The following is a 21,210-nucleotide window of genomic DNA, read 5'->3' on the forward strand; positions in this document are numbered from 1 at the left end:
ACATTGAAAACATGCTTGAAAGTCATATTTAAATAAGAAGAGAAACAAAACCAGGAAGAAGTCCAATACCTGGGCAAAATTTATATTGTCTTAAATAAATAAAGTAGCTAGAACTAAAGAATGAAAGAAAGGAACTTAGAACTTAGACTCTGTGCAAAGCAGCATGGTCATAAGCAATAGTATTTATCGTATTGCAGGAGAATAGATCCAAGATTTTAAAAATCATGAACCTGAGCACGGGTCTTAGTAGCCTAAGGTCAATTTCCATGAGAACAAAAATAGATGATATAACTTTCAAACCAGCATGAGAAATAAATCTATCCAATGACATTCAAGAAATTCAAGAAAAAGAGAAAAAAGAAACAAAAAATACTGTACATGAAAAATAGGATATAAAATGACAAAGTAACTTTGAATACACTGGTATTTATAATAACTATACTTACAGTGAAATCTATAACTTTAAAGATATTTGTCAGGAAACAAAAAGGTTAAAAACTAAAAATTCTAGGAGCACCTGGGTGGCTCAGTCGGTTAAGAGTCCAGCTTCAGCTCAGGTCATGATCTCTGCGATTTGTGGGTTTGAGCCCCGCATGGCGCACTGTGATCACAGCTTGGAGCCTGAAGCCTGCTTTGGATTCTGTGTGTGTGTCTCTCTCTCTGCCCCTCCCCTACTTGTGCTTTGTCTCTCTCTCTCTCTCTCAAAAATAAAAAAATAAACATTAAAAAAAATTTTAAAAACTGAAAATTCTAATAATTCAGCTCAAATAATTTAGCTCTGTTCTTTTTTTGAACAATAATCTCAGAACAGAAATAAATAAAGTAGAGCATAACAGAATAGAAGAGTTTCTTGACTCAGATTTCCTAGAAGTCTGCAAAATTTTTTGGAAAAGGCTAGCTAGCTGGTAAATATTTTTTGGTTTGGCTGGTCACACAGGATGTTTATTGAATATTTTTCTTGTTTTTCCTTCCTTCTTTCCTCCCTCCCTCTCTCCCTCCTTTGCTTCCTTCCTTCCTTCCTTCCTTCCTTCTTTCCTTCCTTCCTTCCTTTTTCCCTCCCCTCCTTCCTTCCTCCCTCCTTCCCTCCCTCCCTTCTTCCTTCCTTCCTTCTTTTGTTCGTTCGTTCGTTCCTTCCTTCCTTCCCTCACTTTTTTTTTTTTTACAATCCCCCATAAATGAAAAACACTCTTAGCTTACAGGCTGTATCAAAAAGGTTATGGGCTGAATTTGACCTGTGGTTTGCACTTTGCTCACCCTGTCCTAGAAGCAGAGCTGGAGAAAATGATTCAGGCACACTTGTTCTTAGGTGTATTGAGGGAGTGCTCTGAGGAGGAAAAGAGCGAAGAAAGCAGACCAGGACAGAGGAAGCTAAGCAAGGATGTGGAGGACTTCAGCCTGATCCCACAGGGACTTCCAGAGCATGATTGTACCCGAGTCGGACTAGGGCTTTTGTGGTGCTCACATGTCTGAAAGTCATTTGTTGGTGGATTACCTTGGGGAGGGTGCAGACCTCCAGGAAACAGGGAAGGGGGCACTGGGGGCTGTAGCAGCCAATACTCACGGAATCTGGGGGATGGGTACATCAGCCTGGAAAAAAAAATCCATTAGAAGAACGTTAACAAAATTAAAGTGGTTTCTTTGGGGGTGGGGTGGGGAAAGAAACATATTAGAAGGAAATTAAATATGGAACAGAAAGAAGAAATGATTCCCGTCTTGCACTGTTGGTGGGAATGCAGACTGGTGCAGCCGCTCTGGAAAACAGTGTGGAGGTTCCTCCAAAAATTAAAAATAGATCTACCTTTTGACCCAGCAATAGCACTGCTAGGAATTTACCCAAGGGATACAGGAGTGCTGATGCGTAGAGGCACTTGTACCCCAATGTTTATAGCAGCACTTTCAACAATTGCCAAATTATGGAAAGAGCCTAAATGTCCATCAACTGACTAATGGATAAAGAAATTGTGGTTTATATACACAATGGAATACTACGTGGCAATGAGAAAGAATGAAATCTGGCCTTTTGTAGCAACGTGGATGGAACTGGGGAGTGTTATGCTAAGTGAAGTAAGTCATACAGAGAAAGACAGATACCATATGTTTTCACTCTTATGTGGATCCTGAGAAACTTAACAGAAACCCATGGGGGAGGGGAAGGGAAAAAAAAAGTTAGAGAGGGAGGGAGCCAAACCATAAGAGACTCTTAAAAACTGAGGACAAACTGAGGGTTGATGGGGGGTGGGATGGAGGGGAAAGTGGGTGATGGGCATCAAGGAGGGCATCTGTTGGGAGGTGCACTGGGTGTTTTATGGAAACCAATTTGACAATAAATTTCATATTAAAAAGAAGAAATGATTATATACACAGTGAGATTTTTTAAGTAGGAACAATTTCAATACACAGAGAACCCCTATTTTGCACAAGATGTTTGGGAAAACGGAAGAAAAGTAAAAGATAGTGTCGCTTTTTGAAGCTAAAATAATCCTGATTCTGACACCACATAAGAATAATAGAAGAAAATTATTGGACTATTTCATATTTGATGCATAAAAGTAATAGCTAATGAAATTCAGTTGTATAATTACCCAGAGGTTGGTCCATGGGGCTAGAAGTTCCAGCTCTCCAATTACTGGTCTTTCTGGTGACCTGCCTCATCCTGAGTCTCTCTAGGGGGGGTCCTATTTTAAGTCACCTCTTTAGCATAAATTCAAGTATGATAAAAGGGGCTTGTTAAGAGTATCAAAAGGTCCTATCCCCACTTTGGAAATTCCAAGGGTTTTAGGAGCTCTGTGCCAGGAACCAGGGACAAAGACCAAGCATATCTCTTATTACAGCACACCAGTCTTTCTTATCCTCATCTGACTGTCACCTATAAGTCTATAGACACACTTTCTACACTGTCCATGAACTCAGCCCTGTGTACTGAGTACTGACTCGGCAGTCTAATAGCACTGGTTCAACTTCACGTTTGGATCAAAGCTCTGTGACCCTGGGCAAGCGATTTAGTCTCTGTAATATTTCATTTCCTTGTCTCTAAAATGGAGATGGCAATTCGTACTTCTGAGTTTTGTGCTAAATATTAAATTGAGTTATTGTCAAGTTTTTATACAGCACATGGTCCAGTCCACAAGTAGTTGCAGCCAGATCTTTCGTGAAATGTCAACGCAATGCCTGGGCTCCAGGCTTTCACGATGCATCTTGTTATGCTCATGACGGATCTCTTTTTTTTTTTTTTTTAATTTTTTTTTTTTTAACGTTTATTCATTTTTGAGACACAGAGCATGAATGGGGGAAGGTCAGAGAGAGAGGGAGACACAGAATCTGAAACAGGCTCCAGGCTGTCAGCACAGAGCCTGATGCGGGGCTCGAACTTACAGACCGCGAGATCACGACCTGAGCAAAAGTCGGACGCTCAACCGACTGAGCCACCCAGGCGCCCCGACGGATCTCTTTTAAATACAACTCTAAAGATTCGTGCAGTCCCCCAGTAGCTATGTAGTGTAAGTCATTTTCTCAGGCTACTGATGAATATTCTTCACATGGCACAACCTAAACCTTGTGAAAATAAAGATAGACAAATTACATCGCTTCCCTTTTCCAGTCAACCAGCCCTGTCGTTCGATATTAGGAGATTAGATAAATCGGACAGAACATTTTTCGTTGTAAAGCTCTGTTGGTTTCGCGCTCAGTAATTTGTTGTTTTAAAACTGCTTTTTAATTGACTTGGTAAGTACTATTTCCAGCATAATGTTACGTGTATATTAGTTTCTTGGCCAAATTATATAGCAATTTCTTCATATAAAAATGGAACCACTTCTAAAGTTTCAGCATGAATTTATATTTACCTTCGCAAGCAAGAACTATTTTGCTACGGCTTTTATATTTCAACTTTAAGCACCTTAATAGAAATAAAACTGTACTTTCGAAGTCTTCTAAATCTGTTCCAAACACTATCAGGGGGAAAACATGTATTTTTACCCTTATAATCAAGGTGGGCTACTCTTTGGTGTTCTTTTCATCATCTCCTATTTTCCCCATATGGCTAGGCAGTAGTATTCTGTCATTCTTAAAAATCTATGCAAGCAGGCATGTTTTCAGTTATGCACAATGTCCACTGAATAATCAGCTTCTCCACTCATCTCATTAGTGGAAACTGCAGGGAAATAACCTGTCTGTGGCAGATTTGATCTCCAGTGCTCTGACAATGGCCAGAGCAATATATATCCCACCCCACTTGATCTTCTCATAATGTTCTGTCTTCCAGTGGTGGCAGTCTACACTCCCTCCCCCTGAACTCAGACACGTCTTTGTAACTGCTTTGACTAACAGAATGGGGTGGAAATGAGTCTGTCATACAAGGCGCAATATGGCTTCCGCCTGCCTCTGTCTCGGTCTGTCTGCCCTTGCCTTTGGAACCCAGCTGCCATGTTGTGAGGAAGTTCAAAGCATGTGGAGAGACCACACAGAAAAAATCCAACTGACAGCCTCAGCTAAGTTTCCAGCTAGCAGCCGATATCAACCACCAGGCCAGTCTTCAGATCATAGCTGCTTACAGAACTTTCTGTGATCGTGGAAATTTTCAGTGTTTGAGCTAATATGGCAACTGACCACCACACGAGGCTACTGAGCAATTGTAATGTAGCTGATTTGAATGAGGAGGTGGATTTTAAATTTTATTTAATTTTAGTCAATTTAAATTTAAATAACTACATGTGGCTAATGGCTGTCACGTGGAGCCGTATAGCTTCATCTGGTCGTAGCTCTCAGCCTTTGAATCTTCCAGCTGAAGCAAAAGACATCATGGAGGCACAAGCCATCCCATGGTGCCCTCCCCATATTCCTAATTCTCATAAGCCCCGAGGAATAATAATTATTGTTGGTTTAAGCCACTCAGTTTGGGAGTGGCTTGTTACAGAGTAATCAGTAATGAATATACCACTTCTACTGTTTTGTTCTCTTGTTTTTTGTTTTCCCCAGTAAATAAAAGTGTACAAGTCTTTCCCATCTTTTGAAAGCCCTCTAGTTATGAGTAGGTGTCTCTGATCTTCACAGAGGCAGGTTTCTTGAATGAGTCATCTACACTTACCATTCTTGTTCACAGCTTATTCACTGCTCACCACCCATTAGGCTCTGGATGCAAACGAGGTCACAGTAACATCGGTTCCTGCTATTTCTCCCATTTCAAAAATGCAGGACTTCCGTAGTCCACTCTATCTTCATGTTGTCTCCTATTCATTTCTGAGCAATGCCCACCCTGGCAGAAAAAGCCAGAAAAAGGGGGTCCTCTTGGCCCAGAGGGGTGCCTGGGTGGCTCAGTTGGTTGAGCAGCCGCCTTCAGCTCATGTCATGATCTCATGGTTAATGGGTTCGAGACCCACGTTGGGCTCTGGGCTGCTAGCTTGGAGCCTGGAGCCTGCTTCAGATTCTGTGTCTCCCTCTCTCTACCCCTCCCCTGTTCACGCTCTGTCTGTCTGTCTGTCTCTCTCTCTCTCTCAAAACTGAATAAACATTAAAGAAAAAAAAAAAAAGAAATGGCAAAGCCACTTTTTGGGGGGGGGATGGACTATGCATGGCCCTCACTGAAATGTGAATGGCCTGTCTGACCCTTGCTGTGGTCCAAAGGTTGCCATGAAAACAACTCTTTCAGCTGGGGTCTTTGACTCCTTTTCTCTACGGGGTTCAGAACCAATCATGGGGTATGACTGGGCCAAGAAACAAAGCAGTTCTCTCCATGTACACCTTCTGTCCTTCCTCTGTACACATCTCAGCATCAACATGTAAACCTCTCTTCCACAATCCCCGTTTTCCCTTCCTGAAACCAGCCTGCCCACCAGCTCTTAAATGTCATCTGGGGATCCCAAAGAAACTTTATGATAGCCAAGTAAGTGCAACTCCCAAATGCTATTTTTGCCCAGATTAGCCAGACATCTGGGTGGGGAGTGTGAGTTAGGGTTTCGATTTCCTAGAACAAACTACCTCTATTACAAAAGTGAGGAAATATTTCCATAACCTCGGTTCTCTAGAAGTGGGATAGGTCGCCTTCTCTCTCCATTGGACACAAGTTCATCCCTTGGGAGGCTGACAAAAATGTGTCCTTGTGCTCTGAAAGTTGTGTGTGTGTGTGTGTGTGTGTGTGTGTATTTTAATAGTCTCAGAAGGTCTGAAACATGGCAAACCACGTTGTATCCAAATACATCCAAAGGTTAAATAAGGTACATCAAGATTTGACTATTTGCAGTTCACACTGGGAATGCATAGTTCAATATGTGATATATTCCAGTCCAGGAAGAAAGAACCAATATATAATGAAGGGTTCTAATTTGTTTGCAATATCCCAAATATTACTGATTATGTTGTCGTATTACTGTAGTAAAAGTATTACTAATTATTGTAACTGAATCCACATAAACCATGTCACATACTTCTTCTCCCCCTACTAATCAGTTTTGGAACAGTAAATTAATAAATGCTTTGGTCGCTAATCAAGTTATAAGCTTTCACATTTTTGGTCTAGGTTGAAAAAACTCAGTGGTATTAAATAGAATTTTGCAAGAGAAAAGGAAATGCTATTTTTCCCAAGATGACATTCTTGGATATCACTGTCAAAATATTGTCTGATAGGAAAAAATTACAAGAATGATTAAACTTCTTGTGTATTTAATGGATGTTTCTTTTTTAGCATTAACTAGCCTAAGTCCTTCTCAAAATCTTGTGAAGTAGATCAATTTCCTTTTAATTTGAATAAACATACAAGCCTCCAGAATTATACTGATGTTTATTAAAATTCAACATTCCAAAGAAAATAGTTTAATAAATATTATGGTTAATTTTACCTTCACAATCTAATGTATCTGGGTTTTTCTGGGTCTTCCAATATAGATGTGGTATAGAGGAAATTGTATTTAGAACACAAATTTGATAGTTCAAGAAACTGGCCAATTAGAATTTTTAATCTCTAACTTGGATACCGACTCTTCTATGCAACAAAGCTAAAAGGAATTCCCTTTGCTGGTTTCTCACTTGGGATATCTGGGTGTGGTTTATTTTCTTCTCTGACTGAAACAAAGATATTCAGGAAAATCTCTTACATCTAAAATTCTTTGTCTCACAAACAAGCTTAAGGAGGGAAAAAAAAAAAAAAACCAGTAGATCAAGTCTGCCTTAATCATTTGCTTATACTGGTGCATATGTTGGATTTTTTCCAGTTTCCCAAAAATAAAGCCACAGGAAAGACATACGCAGTGACATATTTAAGCTACTGGCTCACACACATTCTAAGGGCTGAAAGTATATAAAAGAAATGAAGGCAGAAGAAAAACAGCAGTTATGAAATGTAACAAGGTTTCTTATTCTTTATTAGTTCAAAGGAAGCTAGAACCTGATAACAATATGCCACATACGGTTCAGAACCAAACAAAGCCTGCTTAGTTATTTTTTTGCATTTATCCTTTTAGGAATGAGAAAAAACAGTTGTATTGGCACTCGAGTTTATTCTCAATTAGAATCCCCATAAATTAGAAAACATCTCATAAAACAATGGGAATGGGAAAAAAACGTTACTGAGAAAAAACTTTAAGTGTGCTTGTTTTCTGTAATGCCATGGGTCATTTGATAAGTCTTATGAGACCACTCCAAAAAAAAAATTCAACCTCTGTGTTCATGTTGATGATAATGTATAATAGCGTCTTGTCCTTTGATGCAAATAAGAGGAAAAACTCATACTTACTTAGTTTAGAGAATTCAGCCCCTTCCCCCCCCCCCATTCTGCCATTTGCTCATGTCCCACATCAATAAAAGGATGCAGCTTAGAAACGAGAGCCTTGCTGTCATTGTATTTTTTCTAATTAAAATTCAGAGTATTAAACACAGTTGAGTACATCCATGCATACATGACATACCGTTATCACATACCGGAAGCTCCGATCAAGAGCACTGAGCAAAGGCTCATGTCATAACATCATTAAGATTCATTATACGCTACAGTTCAAAAAGGGTTTGTCAAAGCAAATAGTAATGGCCTGCCAGAAATGCACAAACAAATTTATATTAAATTGTCCTTTCCCTCCTTTTTAAAGGATGGGAATCTAGTTGCATTCCCAGTATATGGGTTCAGAGCTTAACTTAAAAGGTTTTCAGTTTTCAGATTGCAAAACATTACCAAAATGGAATATTGAAAAAGAATTAGGTGAAAAATATTTGAGTCACTAGGTGGGGGTATAGTAATCAAGCATAATGACTGCATTGAAATAAAAAAAAAAAAAGGGAAAGTTCAGGAGTGTGAAGGTAGATAGAACTCATGAGTCACAGCACGGAATATTTAATTTAGAACAAGTCAGATAAAAGCATTGCTTTTTTTTTCTTAAGAACCTTTGGTACTCTGTGTTATACCTCTGAAAAGAAAGCTCTCTCATTAAAACATCTTTTTTTTTTTTTTTTTGTATATCCTGCTGAGTGAAGGTGCCTGGGGAGACAAACTTCACATGCTGGCTTTCTGACTGTAGTCCGTAAGTATGATGTTATCCGGAGATTCGACGGTGAGAATTTACTTCTTTAGACTCGATACTTTTCTTTGCCGTGTTCATTGATCACACATATGTGCTGAAACAATAAAGGATTTAAATGCATCGGTTTCTTAAAATATGAGGTGCAGAAAATGTAATGCAGCGATAACAGAATGTCATCTTGTAATTGGTTATTTTTCATTCAAATATATGTGTCCATTTACGTGTATGTAGGTGTGTGCGTATACACACATATATGCTATGGGTGTGTATACACACACATATATACACATACATACATATGTACATATATGTATATATGTACATACGTAAAAGAGACCCATTTGAATGCTTGGAAAAGTTTCCTCATTGTTCTGGTTTTTGAGCCCTATTCTGAACATGGCTCCCCAGGTCTATAACAACCAGAAATGCTGGAGGAGTGGTATGGTTAGCCATGGTGGAGATAGAAGTCTCCACCTGGTCAAATTACAGCCTCCAGGGAGAATGGAGAAACAGCCATGGTAAACACAACATTGACTCTTACTTGATCCTTTTTAGGTAACAAGAAATGTGTCAGGAATATTTTGATTGCAAGGAATAGAGGGGGGATCGGACGAATTAAGCAAAAAAAAGGGGGGATTTATTGGTAGGATAAGGAAGTAGCTCACAGAATCAAAGGAAGAGCTAAGCAATGATGCAACTGGAAGGAGGGAGCAGGGTAACTCCTGACTCCAGCCCATGGTGCTTGTGGATATGCTCTCTGGGGCCCTGCTAGTCAGTGGTAGAAGGCCCAAACCCCTTGATTTCTGTGAATTTTGGTTTAAATTTCTCATTCTTAGGAGGGAGAGACACGAGTGGTCCACTTTGACTAGGATGCCTACTTCTAGATCATTCAACGTGGGTCGGGGTCACACAGCTGGGGGTCTACGCTGGGTATATGTGTTGAAGCCATTTCTCCAAAAGGGGGATAGTTACGAACTGCATGCAACTGTGATTGGGATTCTTAATGCAAAGTGCCCAAGATATTCCTGACACATTTCTGACACAGAAGATACTCAATAAGTGGCAGCCATCATTACTACTATTTCAATAATGTGTTAAATTGATGCTGTTAAATTCTTGTGCAAAGGAGGGTAGGGATTTGCATGCATGACTTACATTCAGATCTCTGAAGTATTCATTGTAATCTAAGGCATAACCCACCACAAACAGATCTGGAATCTCAAATCCAACATCTGAGTAGAGAGGGGGGAGGGAGGAATAAAATTTAGACAACATAAGTAGATAAGCCACCATAAGCTATTGTTGGTACTTAAACCGTGAAGACCTTTCATTTAGGCAGACGCAAGTGGGAAAAATGATAAGCGATGCATAGGATGAGCCCACTGGGACCTGGACCAGAGTGACCAGGCAGGGAGACAAGGTAAACAAGCAAATATACCAGGAAGGATGGCTGCACGCCTACCGTACCGAGCTGAGTAAGGGCTCAGCCAGCCCAGTAGATAACAAGAAGTATGCATGACTTAGTCATGTAGCCCCACTGTTTCCAAGTGAGCGGTATCCAATGACACAATGCCAAAGGAAACACTTTGGAAGCATAAAGTGCAGTTCAAGCAGAAGGTATTCCAACACTGTGATATGTGACTAAGTGCATGGACTGTTGCAACTGGGAAGTGCTCCTCCCACTGTGCCCAATGTCCTCAGCGTGACAAAGGGCTGGAAAGCAAAACGTGGGAGACAAGATGAAGTAGGATTGTTCCGTTTGAGAAAGAGAACGCTAAGGGTTATTCTAACCCGAGTCTTTGAATCCAGGATGCAGATGATACTAATTAACTTTCTCTCTGTATTGAGGGAAGAATGGCAGTGGATTTAAATGCAATATGAGGTACTTAGGCTAACCAAAGGAAACCTTTATTGAAAGGGAGATGATTTTTATTGAGAAGGATCCTTAAGGAACAGAGAATAGCTCTCCTTCCTCAGAGGTCTTGAAACAGAATAAATGTGCCTCTGGTCCAATGAGTTTTCAAACTCTTTCCAGTTTTTTTTTTAATCTTTTTTTTAAATTACAGCATTGCAGATGAAAGATGTACTTGCTTACTTTTACGAAGCCGTACTTTGGTATAGCCAATGGTCTTACAGCACGGAGAAAGTTATCTTTCTGGCGACTACTCCCAACATTTTTATCCCTATTGACCAGAGATGCTTTTATATGGAGAAAGCACCTGGTTCCTGCTTGCAGAAAGTGTTAGAGGGGAGGGACTTACTTTCTAGCAGATTGCATTATGTGTCACTGATAGAAAGCCCAGTTGGTCCTTCCAAACTGCCAAGGTTGCTTGAGAAAAATAATCAAAGAGGAGAAGCAAGAGTGGAAGAAAAGATGTCAGAGCATATAAAAGATGTCATTGAGCATATGAAAGATGTCATTGAGCCTATGGGAAAGAGTCCATTATGAGAACGGAGGAAAAGTACCAAGCCTCAGAAATCCAGGAAGAAGAAACAGAGATTCGGAACCAGCTAAAAGGATATCAGAAAATCCCAAAGAACCCTGGTTGTAACTACAATAATGACTTTACAGTGAGTAATGCAATCTCTACAACAGGCATTGCAACTGGGACTGGGAAAAGCCAGTTCAAAAGGCCCAACCTTCAGAGCTGTCACGGGGTGAAAGAAGGACCCGGATCCCCTGGATCAGTAGATCAGGGGACCGGTTAGGAGTCAGAGTGACCTATCTCCAGCTGGTAAATGGGTGCAGTCCCTACACTTCTATTTGCAATCGTTACTTACAGATGTAGTGTAAGAGTAAGGGCAGTGACTGGAACCAGACTGCCCGGGCTCAATACTGACTCTACTCTTACAGCAGTGTGACCCTTGAAAGCTGTCTAACCTTGTTGTGTCCGATTGCCTCATCCATAAAATGGGCATAACAATAGCATCTCCTTTAGAAGAATGCTGTGGGGATTACAGGGGTTAATCTCTGCGTAGCTCTTAGAAGAGTGTAGGTCACACCATAACCTCTCACTAGTGTTACCTGCTAGTATTTTATTAATGTGGCTGCCATAAATGACACACAAAAAATCTGTAATTATTTGGATATGTCTGAAGTGAATGTCTTTCAACTTCAGTTAAAATCTTATCTATACGGTATCTTACATGACATCCTTAGAAGATTTCTGTTTACTCACTTTGCCTACCCTTACTGCATCCAGATTATATTCCTTAAACCAGTAACGGGACAGAAACATCTGGCAAGAACTGACGTTGGGTCTACCTGCCCAGAACCGATGTCTAGATTTAATACATCCAGCATAGGAATGAAATTTGTTTTTAGAAAAAAGAGTCACTGGCAAAATGTCATTGGCACATTACCCATCCATAGTGTGCCTCTCTTGCTCTGGTGTTTTTTCAGCTTGCTGATGAGGACTGTAGCCAGATTATCCCAGGGGCTTTAGAGCAAATGTAAGTTATAAAAATCAAGCTGAAGTCTGCCTATGCAAGTGAAAAAAAAATTGCCTCTCATGTTAGAATAATAAATAATCAAGCTGCTTGCTTATTCTTCCTGGCATTGGAATTAATCGTATTATGGGGAGGAGGGTAGCAAAGTGTCCTAGCTGAGGAAAGTCCTCCAAAACACGTGTTTGAAGTCAAGTGTGAAGATGATATCTGGAGCTATTTGCTCTGCTAATTCTCTGTGTTATTGAACTTTTCTTTGGAGGTGATGGGAGGTGTCTCAGATTTCCCCTTCTGTGTTCTAAAATTCAGGCTTGCTGAAGGGAGGCATTGTGCATTGTCTGGTGACAGTTCTTGGAGGCAGAAAGGGAATCCTTCTAAGCCTTTACAGTGCCTTCCCCATGTCTGACTGATAGGGGCAGTGGCGGAGGTTGGGATCCCGTGTGCCAGCCAGTCCCGTGGGGTCAAGTCTCCCTCTATCCCTCGCAACCAATTAGCTAAGTCCTTTGATTTTAAGGTGCTATGGAAAACCTAAAACTAAAAATATCCAATGCACAGAGTTTCTGTGAAAACCGCAAACTGGAAAATTAAAAACCCTTGTTGTAAAGGGTTCTTTCCTCTTGGCAAGGCTGGGGAGACGTCGGGAGACTCGTGGGACTATCAAACCTTCATAGCTTCAGCTTTATGTGGAATGCTGGTGAATAGGAAACAGAGATTCTTAAACATGAAACACCACCACCCGCCAGCCAATCAACCAACAAAACCCAGAAGGACTTACAGTCAGGTCTAAAGCCATCACTTCTAGGTCTTCTCTTCACCAACAAACTACCATGAAAAAGAAAAGAAGGTGTTTAGTGATCCAGATATAACTTCTGTGAATTCCAAATTCAAAACTGAACATCATTAAAATATGTATTCCCCGCCCCCCCTGAGCGTGTGGAGCACCGTCACAGCCTTCTAATTCATGTTCCTGCTACCACGGCACCACATCAGTGATTCTAGATAAAAGGGAGAGGGACACTGGCACCAGGATCAGCCAGCTGCTCCTGGAAGCAGCTAATGGAGGCACAGACACCCAGCAAAGCGTGCCTTCTTCCCCTTCCTCTCTCTCAGGCTAGTGGTCAAGTGGGCTATTTGTTCAGTGTGGTCAAACCATAACATGCCAGGGCAAAGGGTCACTGGTTTGGAATAGACTGCTCTCTTTGGAAACAGCATCCTGTGTTAGCATCCTTCTGCGGCTGATTTAGAAAGACAGAAGCAACAATGATGTGAATGTCCTACTCACCTGGCTACTTTAATCATGTTGGGCTTGTATTTCTCTATGCTACTGAGCAGCGCCTTCATGGTCCTCCCCGTTCCAACAACATCCTTTGCAAAGAGGACAGACAAATTCAACCTGAATGCATTTGGGCAGCATAATATATTTTTCATCCAGACAGATGACTGTAGTCCTTATTAATAATGCATCACAATTAGAACCGCCATCAAATGGAGTAAAAGTAGGAAGCAGGGTTGGTTATATTTTTTAGACAGGTGCCTCTCTGTGAAGCTGGGTTTAGGGGAATATATTGGTGAATTATTTCCTCTTGGAATCCTTCAGCTGTGTTGAAAGCTAAGTTCGGCCTTTGGAGAGCATGTGGGACTCCTTACTGAGTACATTTGGACTCGTGCATGCACATTCAAGGACTAAATTTGGCCCTGAGGTTATGCGCAACACAATACAGGACGCATGAATTTTCATGGACATGGGATGTACATCTGAATACACTGAATGGATAAACACCTCCCCCTTGCCCTCCCCAGTCAATAGGGGATTCTATGGCTGGGAAGTGAGATGTGTCTGGACGGCAGCTGGTGACAGCCTGTGAATTCTGAGGGTGCAAGGCTGCAGTGAGCCTCAGCTCATCTCTGCTGATGAGCTGCTACACAATTAGAGGAGAATGGGCAGCAGAAATGCATTGTCCTTGGGACAGAAATCAGCTGTCAGGAGCTGATTATCAAAACAACAGGTCTGAATTTAGCCAGGGTTGGGCAATTCGTTTGGCTAGAGGGTCTACTTCACGGGTGATGCCCGAGCCAGGACGACTGCAGATACATATGGCACGCACAGGCGATTGTGTAACAAAAGCTTGAAAACAGCTCCCTTGAATTTTTGCCAGCTGATAAGACAGGCGTGCTCTTGAAGGAAAAGTGGCCATTTGCTGAATTAGTCCACTGCTGCTATGGGGCCCATTCTCCTTTTTTTTTTTTTTTTTAGCAGAAAAATTAAATTCTCACTTTCTCTTGGATTGCCATTTTAAAATTGATTGTATTTATCCTTTGGTTGCTGAAGCAGAATTGTTTGAAGTCATTGGAGGTCATTGGCACAAACAATGAATCAAGGGTGAAAAGAGTTCAAATCCTGGTTTTACTATTAAACACATTTGGTTGTGTTGGGCTCATTTCCTCTTCTGTAAAAATGCCTGACTTGCAAGTAAGTATAAGAACCAATTCAGACATAAAAACGGATAAAGTACCACACAACTATTACCGCAAAGCTCTTTTTCTAAATTGTTTCAAGCCACTGATTCTAGTTGGTTCGTAGGCAGTAAATTTGGAGAGCCATGTGCACAGCGGAAATTCAACAAATCCTTGACCAATTTGATAATAAGTTCTATACTTTGAAACTCACCATTAGATTCTTTCATCTAACAAATACGGGTAAGGAAAAGTCAGCTTACCTCAACAATGAGGACATTCTGAAATTAAAAACAAAACAAAACAGTTATTTAGAATATGATGCAAATCTGGCTCACAAGAGAAACACACATTTTTGCTTAAAGTTAGGAGTTTCACAATTTGCTGAGCTGGCCCTCCACCATCCATCTAACCCAAATGCTTGGAGGTAATCTGGGTATTCCAGATTCATTCGAACACTCTCTCGGCCATTACCTGATGCTGCAATATTGGTGTCTACATTCAAGGGAGCAGCAAGGTCATCTCAGGCCCTATGCCCTGTCTGAAGAGCTACCCACAAGGTCATCCCAGGTCCATAATTCTGGCAAGCAGCCCCATCCAGAATTCTTTGGCATACAAAGTGTACCAAGAGTTTACCAGGAAAACAAGCCACATAAACTACATTGTTAATGGAGACAGTGCTCTGCAGAAGAATCATGGACTCTGCCGGGGGCAGTCCTAACCCTGCGTCGCCACCAGTCATTGAGGATTCTGTATTTATTCTCAAATGTTCAACCTTGAGGAAGGGGTGGGCCAGAGAGAGTGCTGTGAAGTGCCTGACTGATGTTTTTAGAAACATGGTTGGGTTGCTTGTTATGTGCTCTCGAGGCATACCTCTCCTTTTCCCCTAAAAACATTATGTTTCATTTCAATTCCTGTTTGACACCTGCCTGCCCACTAGATATAAACTCCATGAGGGTAGGAATCATGTTTGTCTTGCTTACTATTGTATTCGCAGCCCCTAGAATATATACCTGCATATAGATGCTCAGTAATTTATTGAGTGGAGGAATAATAACCGATTATACTGGTTAATTAATTAAAACTGACCGATGAAATGGATTTGTAGTTACATGTCAATACTATCTCACCAAATTAAAATGTGACTGTGCTAATATGACATTGCAGTGAACTAAATGGTGTGTATATTCCCTCAACGTAATGTTGTCTTTCTTTACATAACTCTTCATTTATCCCTATGATTCATATAAGACTTTAACAATCCTATCAAGCCTTCCACCTTAGAAATCTTACTTATGTCTAATGCCGGAGAGATTTAAGTAATGAAAATGTTAATCAACCAACCCAACTCACATTACTTTATGTGTCCAACGCTTCTTAGAAGGAAGTATCTTTCTAGAAGTGATTTTCTCCCAGGTATAGTATTTTTAGTCATTAAATGCATTACAAAATCTTGGTTTTATCATTAAAATGTAAAGTTATCGTGTCCATATCCCCTAGCCTAAGGATCACAGGAACAGAGAAATCCCCTTGGTATTCTGAGCACATTTGCTGTGTTCTTAACAATTAACCCGTAACAGTTAGTTAGGATGTGCATTTTTAGTTTGATTGACGCTTACCAACCATGCCTATTAACCAACCTGAATACTTGGAGAATACTTGGTTAATTTGATTCCTTAGCTCATAATCTTTTTTTGTTTCAATCTAATAAGGAAAGGCCTTTTAAAACTCTGTTAGTCTGCATTCTTGCCTAATTAAATAAAGTGCACTGAACATAATTAAATCTGTTTTTTAAAAGCTTAGAACCTTGCAAAACAAGAGTCATCTTTGAAAACATTTAGCTATAACTATAAGATACAGTGGTGGCTGGGAAGTGAGACTTGAATGTATGTACTAATCCAGAAATATATTGTCAAAATTACTTAAACATATTTTAAAAGCAAGGTAATGCATATACGTGTTCAAATCAAATAGAAAAGTCAAAGGTTTTCTAAATGTTGATGTGCATCTAACTGTAAAGTATTTAAAATGCTTATGCACTTTATGTTAAAGTTATCATGGCATTCTGTGTAATGCAGAGCCACAATACTGTCACATCTAACAAAAATGACAATAATCTATTTTGTTTTTTCATTTGATCCAGTTTTATATAGTTTTATACATTTGATCCAGTGACATACACTGTATAACTTTAAGGTGTATAGTATAATGCTTTGACTTATATACTATTACTAAATAATTACCTAAACAAATTTAGTTAGCATGCATCATCTCATATAGATACAATAAAAGAAGAAAGCAAAAAAGGGAAACATTTTTTTCCTTATGATGAAAACTCTCAGGATTTATTCTCTTAACAACTTTCCCGTATATCACAGAGCAATGTCAGCTACAGTCATGATATTGTACATTTCATCCCTAGTACTTATTTATCTTATAACTAAAAGTTTTTACCTTTTCACCACCTTCCCCTGATTTCCCTGCCCCCCACCCCCACCTCAGGTAACCACAAATCTGATCTCTTTTTCTATGAGTTTGGTTTTGTGTTGTTTTGTTTTAGATCCCACATGAAAGTAAGATTACACAGTATTTGTCTTTCTCAGTCTGATTTACTTCACTTGGCATAATGCTCTCAAGGTCCATCCATGTTGTTGTAAATGGCAGGATTTCCTAGTTTGTTATTCCAGTGTGTGTGTGTGTGTGTGTGTGTGTGTGTGTGCGCGCGCGCGCGTGTGTGATAACTTCTTTACTTGGCAATAATTTTTTTAAAGGTTTATTTATTTTTGAGGGGGGAGGGGAAGAGAGAGAGAGAGAGAGAGAGAGAGAGAGAGAGAGAGGCACAGAATCTGAAGCAGGCTCCAGGCTCTGAGCTGTCAGCACAGAGTCCAACACGGGGCTCAAACGCATGAACCATGAAATTGTGACCTGAACCGAAGTCGGATACTTAACCTACTGAGCCACTCAGGCGCCCCTGGAAATAATTTCTTAATATTATATAAAACCTAGTACATATTTAAATTTCCCCAGTTGTCTTTATTTTTGTAAGTTTATTTATTTTGAAGGAGAGCAAGCACAAGTGGGGGGAGGCAGAGAGAGAAGGAGAGAGAGAGAGAGAGAGAGAGAGAGAGAGAGAGAGAGAGAATCTCAAGCAGGTTCTGCACTGACAGCATGGAGCCTGATGCTGGGCTCCACCTCACAAACTGTAAGATTAGGACCTAACTGAAATCAAGAGTCGGATGCTTAACCAACTGAGCCACCCAGGTGCCTCTCTCCAGTTGTCTTTAAAATGGCCTTTGTAGCTGCTTTGTCTAATTGAAGTCCATGCATTGGGTCTTTAATTCTCTTTTAATTTAAAATAGTCTCTCTTACTGTACTTCTATTTCTAAATTTAAAAATTTTAGACATCATCTATTTATTATATAATGATGAGAATTTAGTTCTTAAAATTTTTTTTAACATTTATTTATTTTTGAGAGAGTCAGAGACAGAGTGTGAGCGTGGGAGGGGCAGAGAGAAAGGGAGACAGAATCCAGAGCAGCTTCCAGGCTCTGAGCTGTCAGCACAGAGCCTGACATGGGGCTTGAACTCACAAACTGCGAGATCATGACCTGAGCCAAAGTTGGACACCCAACCAACTGAGCCACCCAGGCCCCCTGAGAATTTAGTTCTTATACACTATCTCACTTCTTTTTTCCATCTCCCAATGCAGATGCTTTGTTATGACTGTATCTTTTTGTACTGCTCACACTTTCTCCCCACTGCAGAGTCAAGTAGAGTACTATGTTTCCTTTTAAAGTTTCTTTTCTTTCAATGGTTTTCCTAGTCATCATTCAGTGTCTTAAACTACAATAACCCTCCTTCTCTTCTCTTCTCTTCTCTTCTCTTCTCTTCTCTTCTCTTCTCTTCTCTTCTCTTCCCTTTTCTTCTCTTCCCTTCTCTTCTCTTCTCTTTTCCTTCCTTCCTTCCTCTCTCCCTCCCTCCTCTTCTTTCTTTCTTTCTTTCTTTCTTTCTTTCTTGGGATGATTATTATGAGGAAAACATTGGTCAATTATGGTTTAACTATATTTCTCAAAGGATTTTGGAGGATTAAGGAGGCTAAGTGGGTTGATAACATCTGTAACAACACAAAAACTTTCTGAGTTTTGTACAGTGTTTAAAAAGTAAAATTATTTAGTGGGTTCACAAGTGATGGGTGGTGGAATACTGATATAAAAAAATTCCTATTGAAAGGGAGCTCAGTAGAAATTTAGAATTCTTTAGCGACTTACATAGAGCAGTCATTACATATATATTTATTTTCTTTTACAAAACACCACACTGTGTTTTCAAATTCTTTCCTTAGTAATATGTGGGTTTACTGTCTGGATTGTTAGTGGCCTACCTGTTGTATGAAAAGCTCACCTCCAAAAAAGCAATGTGTTTAGTACCATTTTGGAAGATTGCCATACAAAACAAGTAGCCCAAGAGTACAGAGAAAGTGACTCCAACTTTGGAAGCATTTTCACTAGTGTCTAAGAGAACTAAGCTCTTTAAAATTTTTTTTTAACATTTGTTCATTTTTTGAGAGATAGAGACATAGCGTGAATGGGGGAGGGGTGGAGAGAGAAGGAGACACAGAATCCAAAGCAGGCTCCAGGCTCTGAACCGAGAGCATGGAGCCCAATGTGGGGCTCAACCTCACAAACTGTGAGATCATGACCTGAGCCGAAGTCGGGCGCTCAACTGACTGAGCCACCTAGGCTCCCCAAGAAGTAATCTCTTTAAACTTTAATATGTCAGGATAGGCTCCACAAGCTAAAGGACAAAGACAAATTCATCTTTATAACATGGAGACCAGTATGTGCAGGTGCTGAAGGAATGCCTGTGGAACAAATGAACAATTTTGACCTCATTTCTTTCTCTAGTTTATTATTCTTTTGACACATCTCCTCCATTTTTCCCCCTTCAACGATGTACAATTAATTCCTCCTTAACTGACCTATCATTAATGTGTACTGCTTTTAATTTTGCACCAAGAAATCTTCTAAATTTCCCCCCATCTGTTTTTTTGAGTGGCAACCTTGGAAATTTTTTAAAATAATTTTTTAAGTTTATTTATTATTGAGAGAGAGAGAGAGCGAGCGAGCACGTGGGGGAGGGGCAGAAAGAAAGGGAGACAAGGAATCCAAAGCAGGCTCCAGGCTCTGACCTGTCAGTACAAAGCCCAACACTGGGCTTGAACCCACACCCCAGGAGATCATGATCTGAACCGAAGTTGGACACTTAACTACCTGAGCCACCTTGGACATTTTTTCAGAGCACACTGTGGCTCCTAGGCACTTCCAATCTGATACCTTTGATTACTGAACCACTTGCTGTCTAGGCCATCTCATCACACCTAGCTCATCTCTTCCCAGAAAGTAAGTAAAGTTTGCAACCTGGGGACCGTGGGCAAAAATTCTATGCAGAGTCTCTGGAGTGCATCCTTTCTTTGCTATCGTGCCATTCCAGGGGAAGCTTATCACCTCAAGTTCCCTGAAGAAAAAGAAAGGGAAGAAGAAAAAGAAGAAAAGAAAGGAGGAAGGCATTATACAAATTTCAGTGGTTTTTGTAGATAGATTATTCCCACTTTCAGTCTTTTAAAGTGCAAAATTATTAGCACAGCACAGTCTAATCTTCGGCAGCATAGTTTTGTGGCTATGGTCACGCTGAGTGGAGGGATGGCAGTAATGATGATGGGCTCATTGTGGGTGCTGAGCACGGGTACAAGTGTGAATATGAACCCCAGGGAGAAAGGAATGTAGTTCAGCATTTCACTCTATGTGATAATTCCCAAAATTGCCAGAATCATCAGTTGGTGGGCATTTCCATTATTGTTCTCAGCCTAGTCAGATGCAATAAAAAGGAATGATTTAAATAGTTAAGGCAGCCAAGGAGGAAATTTGGCAGGTTCTGATGCTTCATTCTGGCATTTGATTAGAAACTTATTTGGTGGGGGAAGGTGGCACGTCTCCTGAAATCTTGCACTTAACCTGCACATCTGTGTTTTCCTGTTGCCAGATCTGGGTCTGTTTCCATGCATTTGGTTTTATTCCACCCCTTTCAGAGATTTCTCTTGAACATGAATAAAATCTTCTTGCTTTAATGGATACACACATTTTATGAAGTGCCAGGATTAAATCAACTTTGAAAAAAAATCAGCTAGAGAGCACGTTGTGCAGACAACTTGCGCACACCGAGGAAAATGCTTTTAAACACTGTAAGTTGAGGCCATTTAACTTAATCATTGAGTGTTCCCTTTATTCAAGAGCCATGACCTATTTAGAACCATGACTCAGCCAGCTTCCCTTATGAGCTTCCTTTTCTTTGCTTTAAAGAAAAGAAAGAATGGAGACAAGAAAGAAAGGAAAAAAGAAAGAAGGAAGGCAGGAAGGAAGGCAAGAAAGAAAGAAAGAAAGAAAGAAAGAAAGAAAGAAAGAAAGAAAGAAACCATGAAAGAGAAAGGTCCATGGGGGCTGTACAGTGTCTCTTTTCCAAATATTTTAACTCACACATCTTTAGAAAATTTAAGAGGTTATGTAGTACAGTTATGATGCTTATAATGTGTGGAGAATCATACAGGTGAGCTATGTCCCTGCGTTTTTAAAAGTTCTTTTATAAAGAAATTTATTTTTTTAAAAATCTCTTCTAACCCTCCCTTCTTCATTCATCATTTAGTTCTGCTGCAGCTCCCTTGGACAGTGCTGTGTCTTCTGCAATGTTCCTACTTTGCTCCTATGGTTCTAGTGCTCATGTTTGCTCAACCCACACGGCCTCCTGACTAGTTTCT

At 40.2% G+C, this 21,210-nt stretch overlaps 1 protein-coding gene across 3 annotated transcripts in view; it reads right to left on the bottom strand.

Annotated features, from left to right (window-relative positions):
* Positions 1–7,816: 7,816 nt before the first annotated feature.
* Positions 7,817–21,210, bottom strand: part of PRTFDC1 (phosphoribosyl transferase domain containing 1) — a 98,695-nt gene continuing 85,301 nt past the window's right edge. For all 3 annotated transcript variants that reach the window (XM_027073663.2, XM_027073662.2, XM_053225405.1), the window contains 5 exons: positions 14,666–14,683; positions 13,231–13,313; positions 12,724–12,770; positions 9,657–9,733; positions 7,817–8,595 (listed from right to left, as the gene is read on the bottom strand). In XM_027073663.2, the coding sequence (XP_026929464.1) occupies positions 8,548–8,595; positions 9,657–9,733; positions 12,724–12,770; positions 13,231–13,313; positions 14,666–14,683 (273 nt within the window). In that variant the 3' untranslated portion in view covers positions 7,817–8,547. The remainder of the gene's footprint in view (positions 8,596–9,656; positions 9,734–12,723; positions 12,771–13,230; positions 13,314–14,665; positions 14,684–21,210) is intronic.

Source organism: Acinonyx jubatus, chromosome B4 (genome assembly GCF_027475565.1).
Source record: "Acinonyx jubatus isolate Ajub_Pintada_27869175 chromosome B4, VMU_Ajub_asm_v1.0, whole genome shotgun sequence".
Lineage (NCBI taxonomy): Eukaryota > Metazoa > Chordata > Mammalia > Carnivora > Felidae > Acinonyx > Acinonyx jubatus.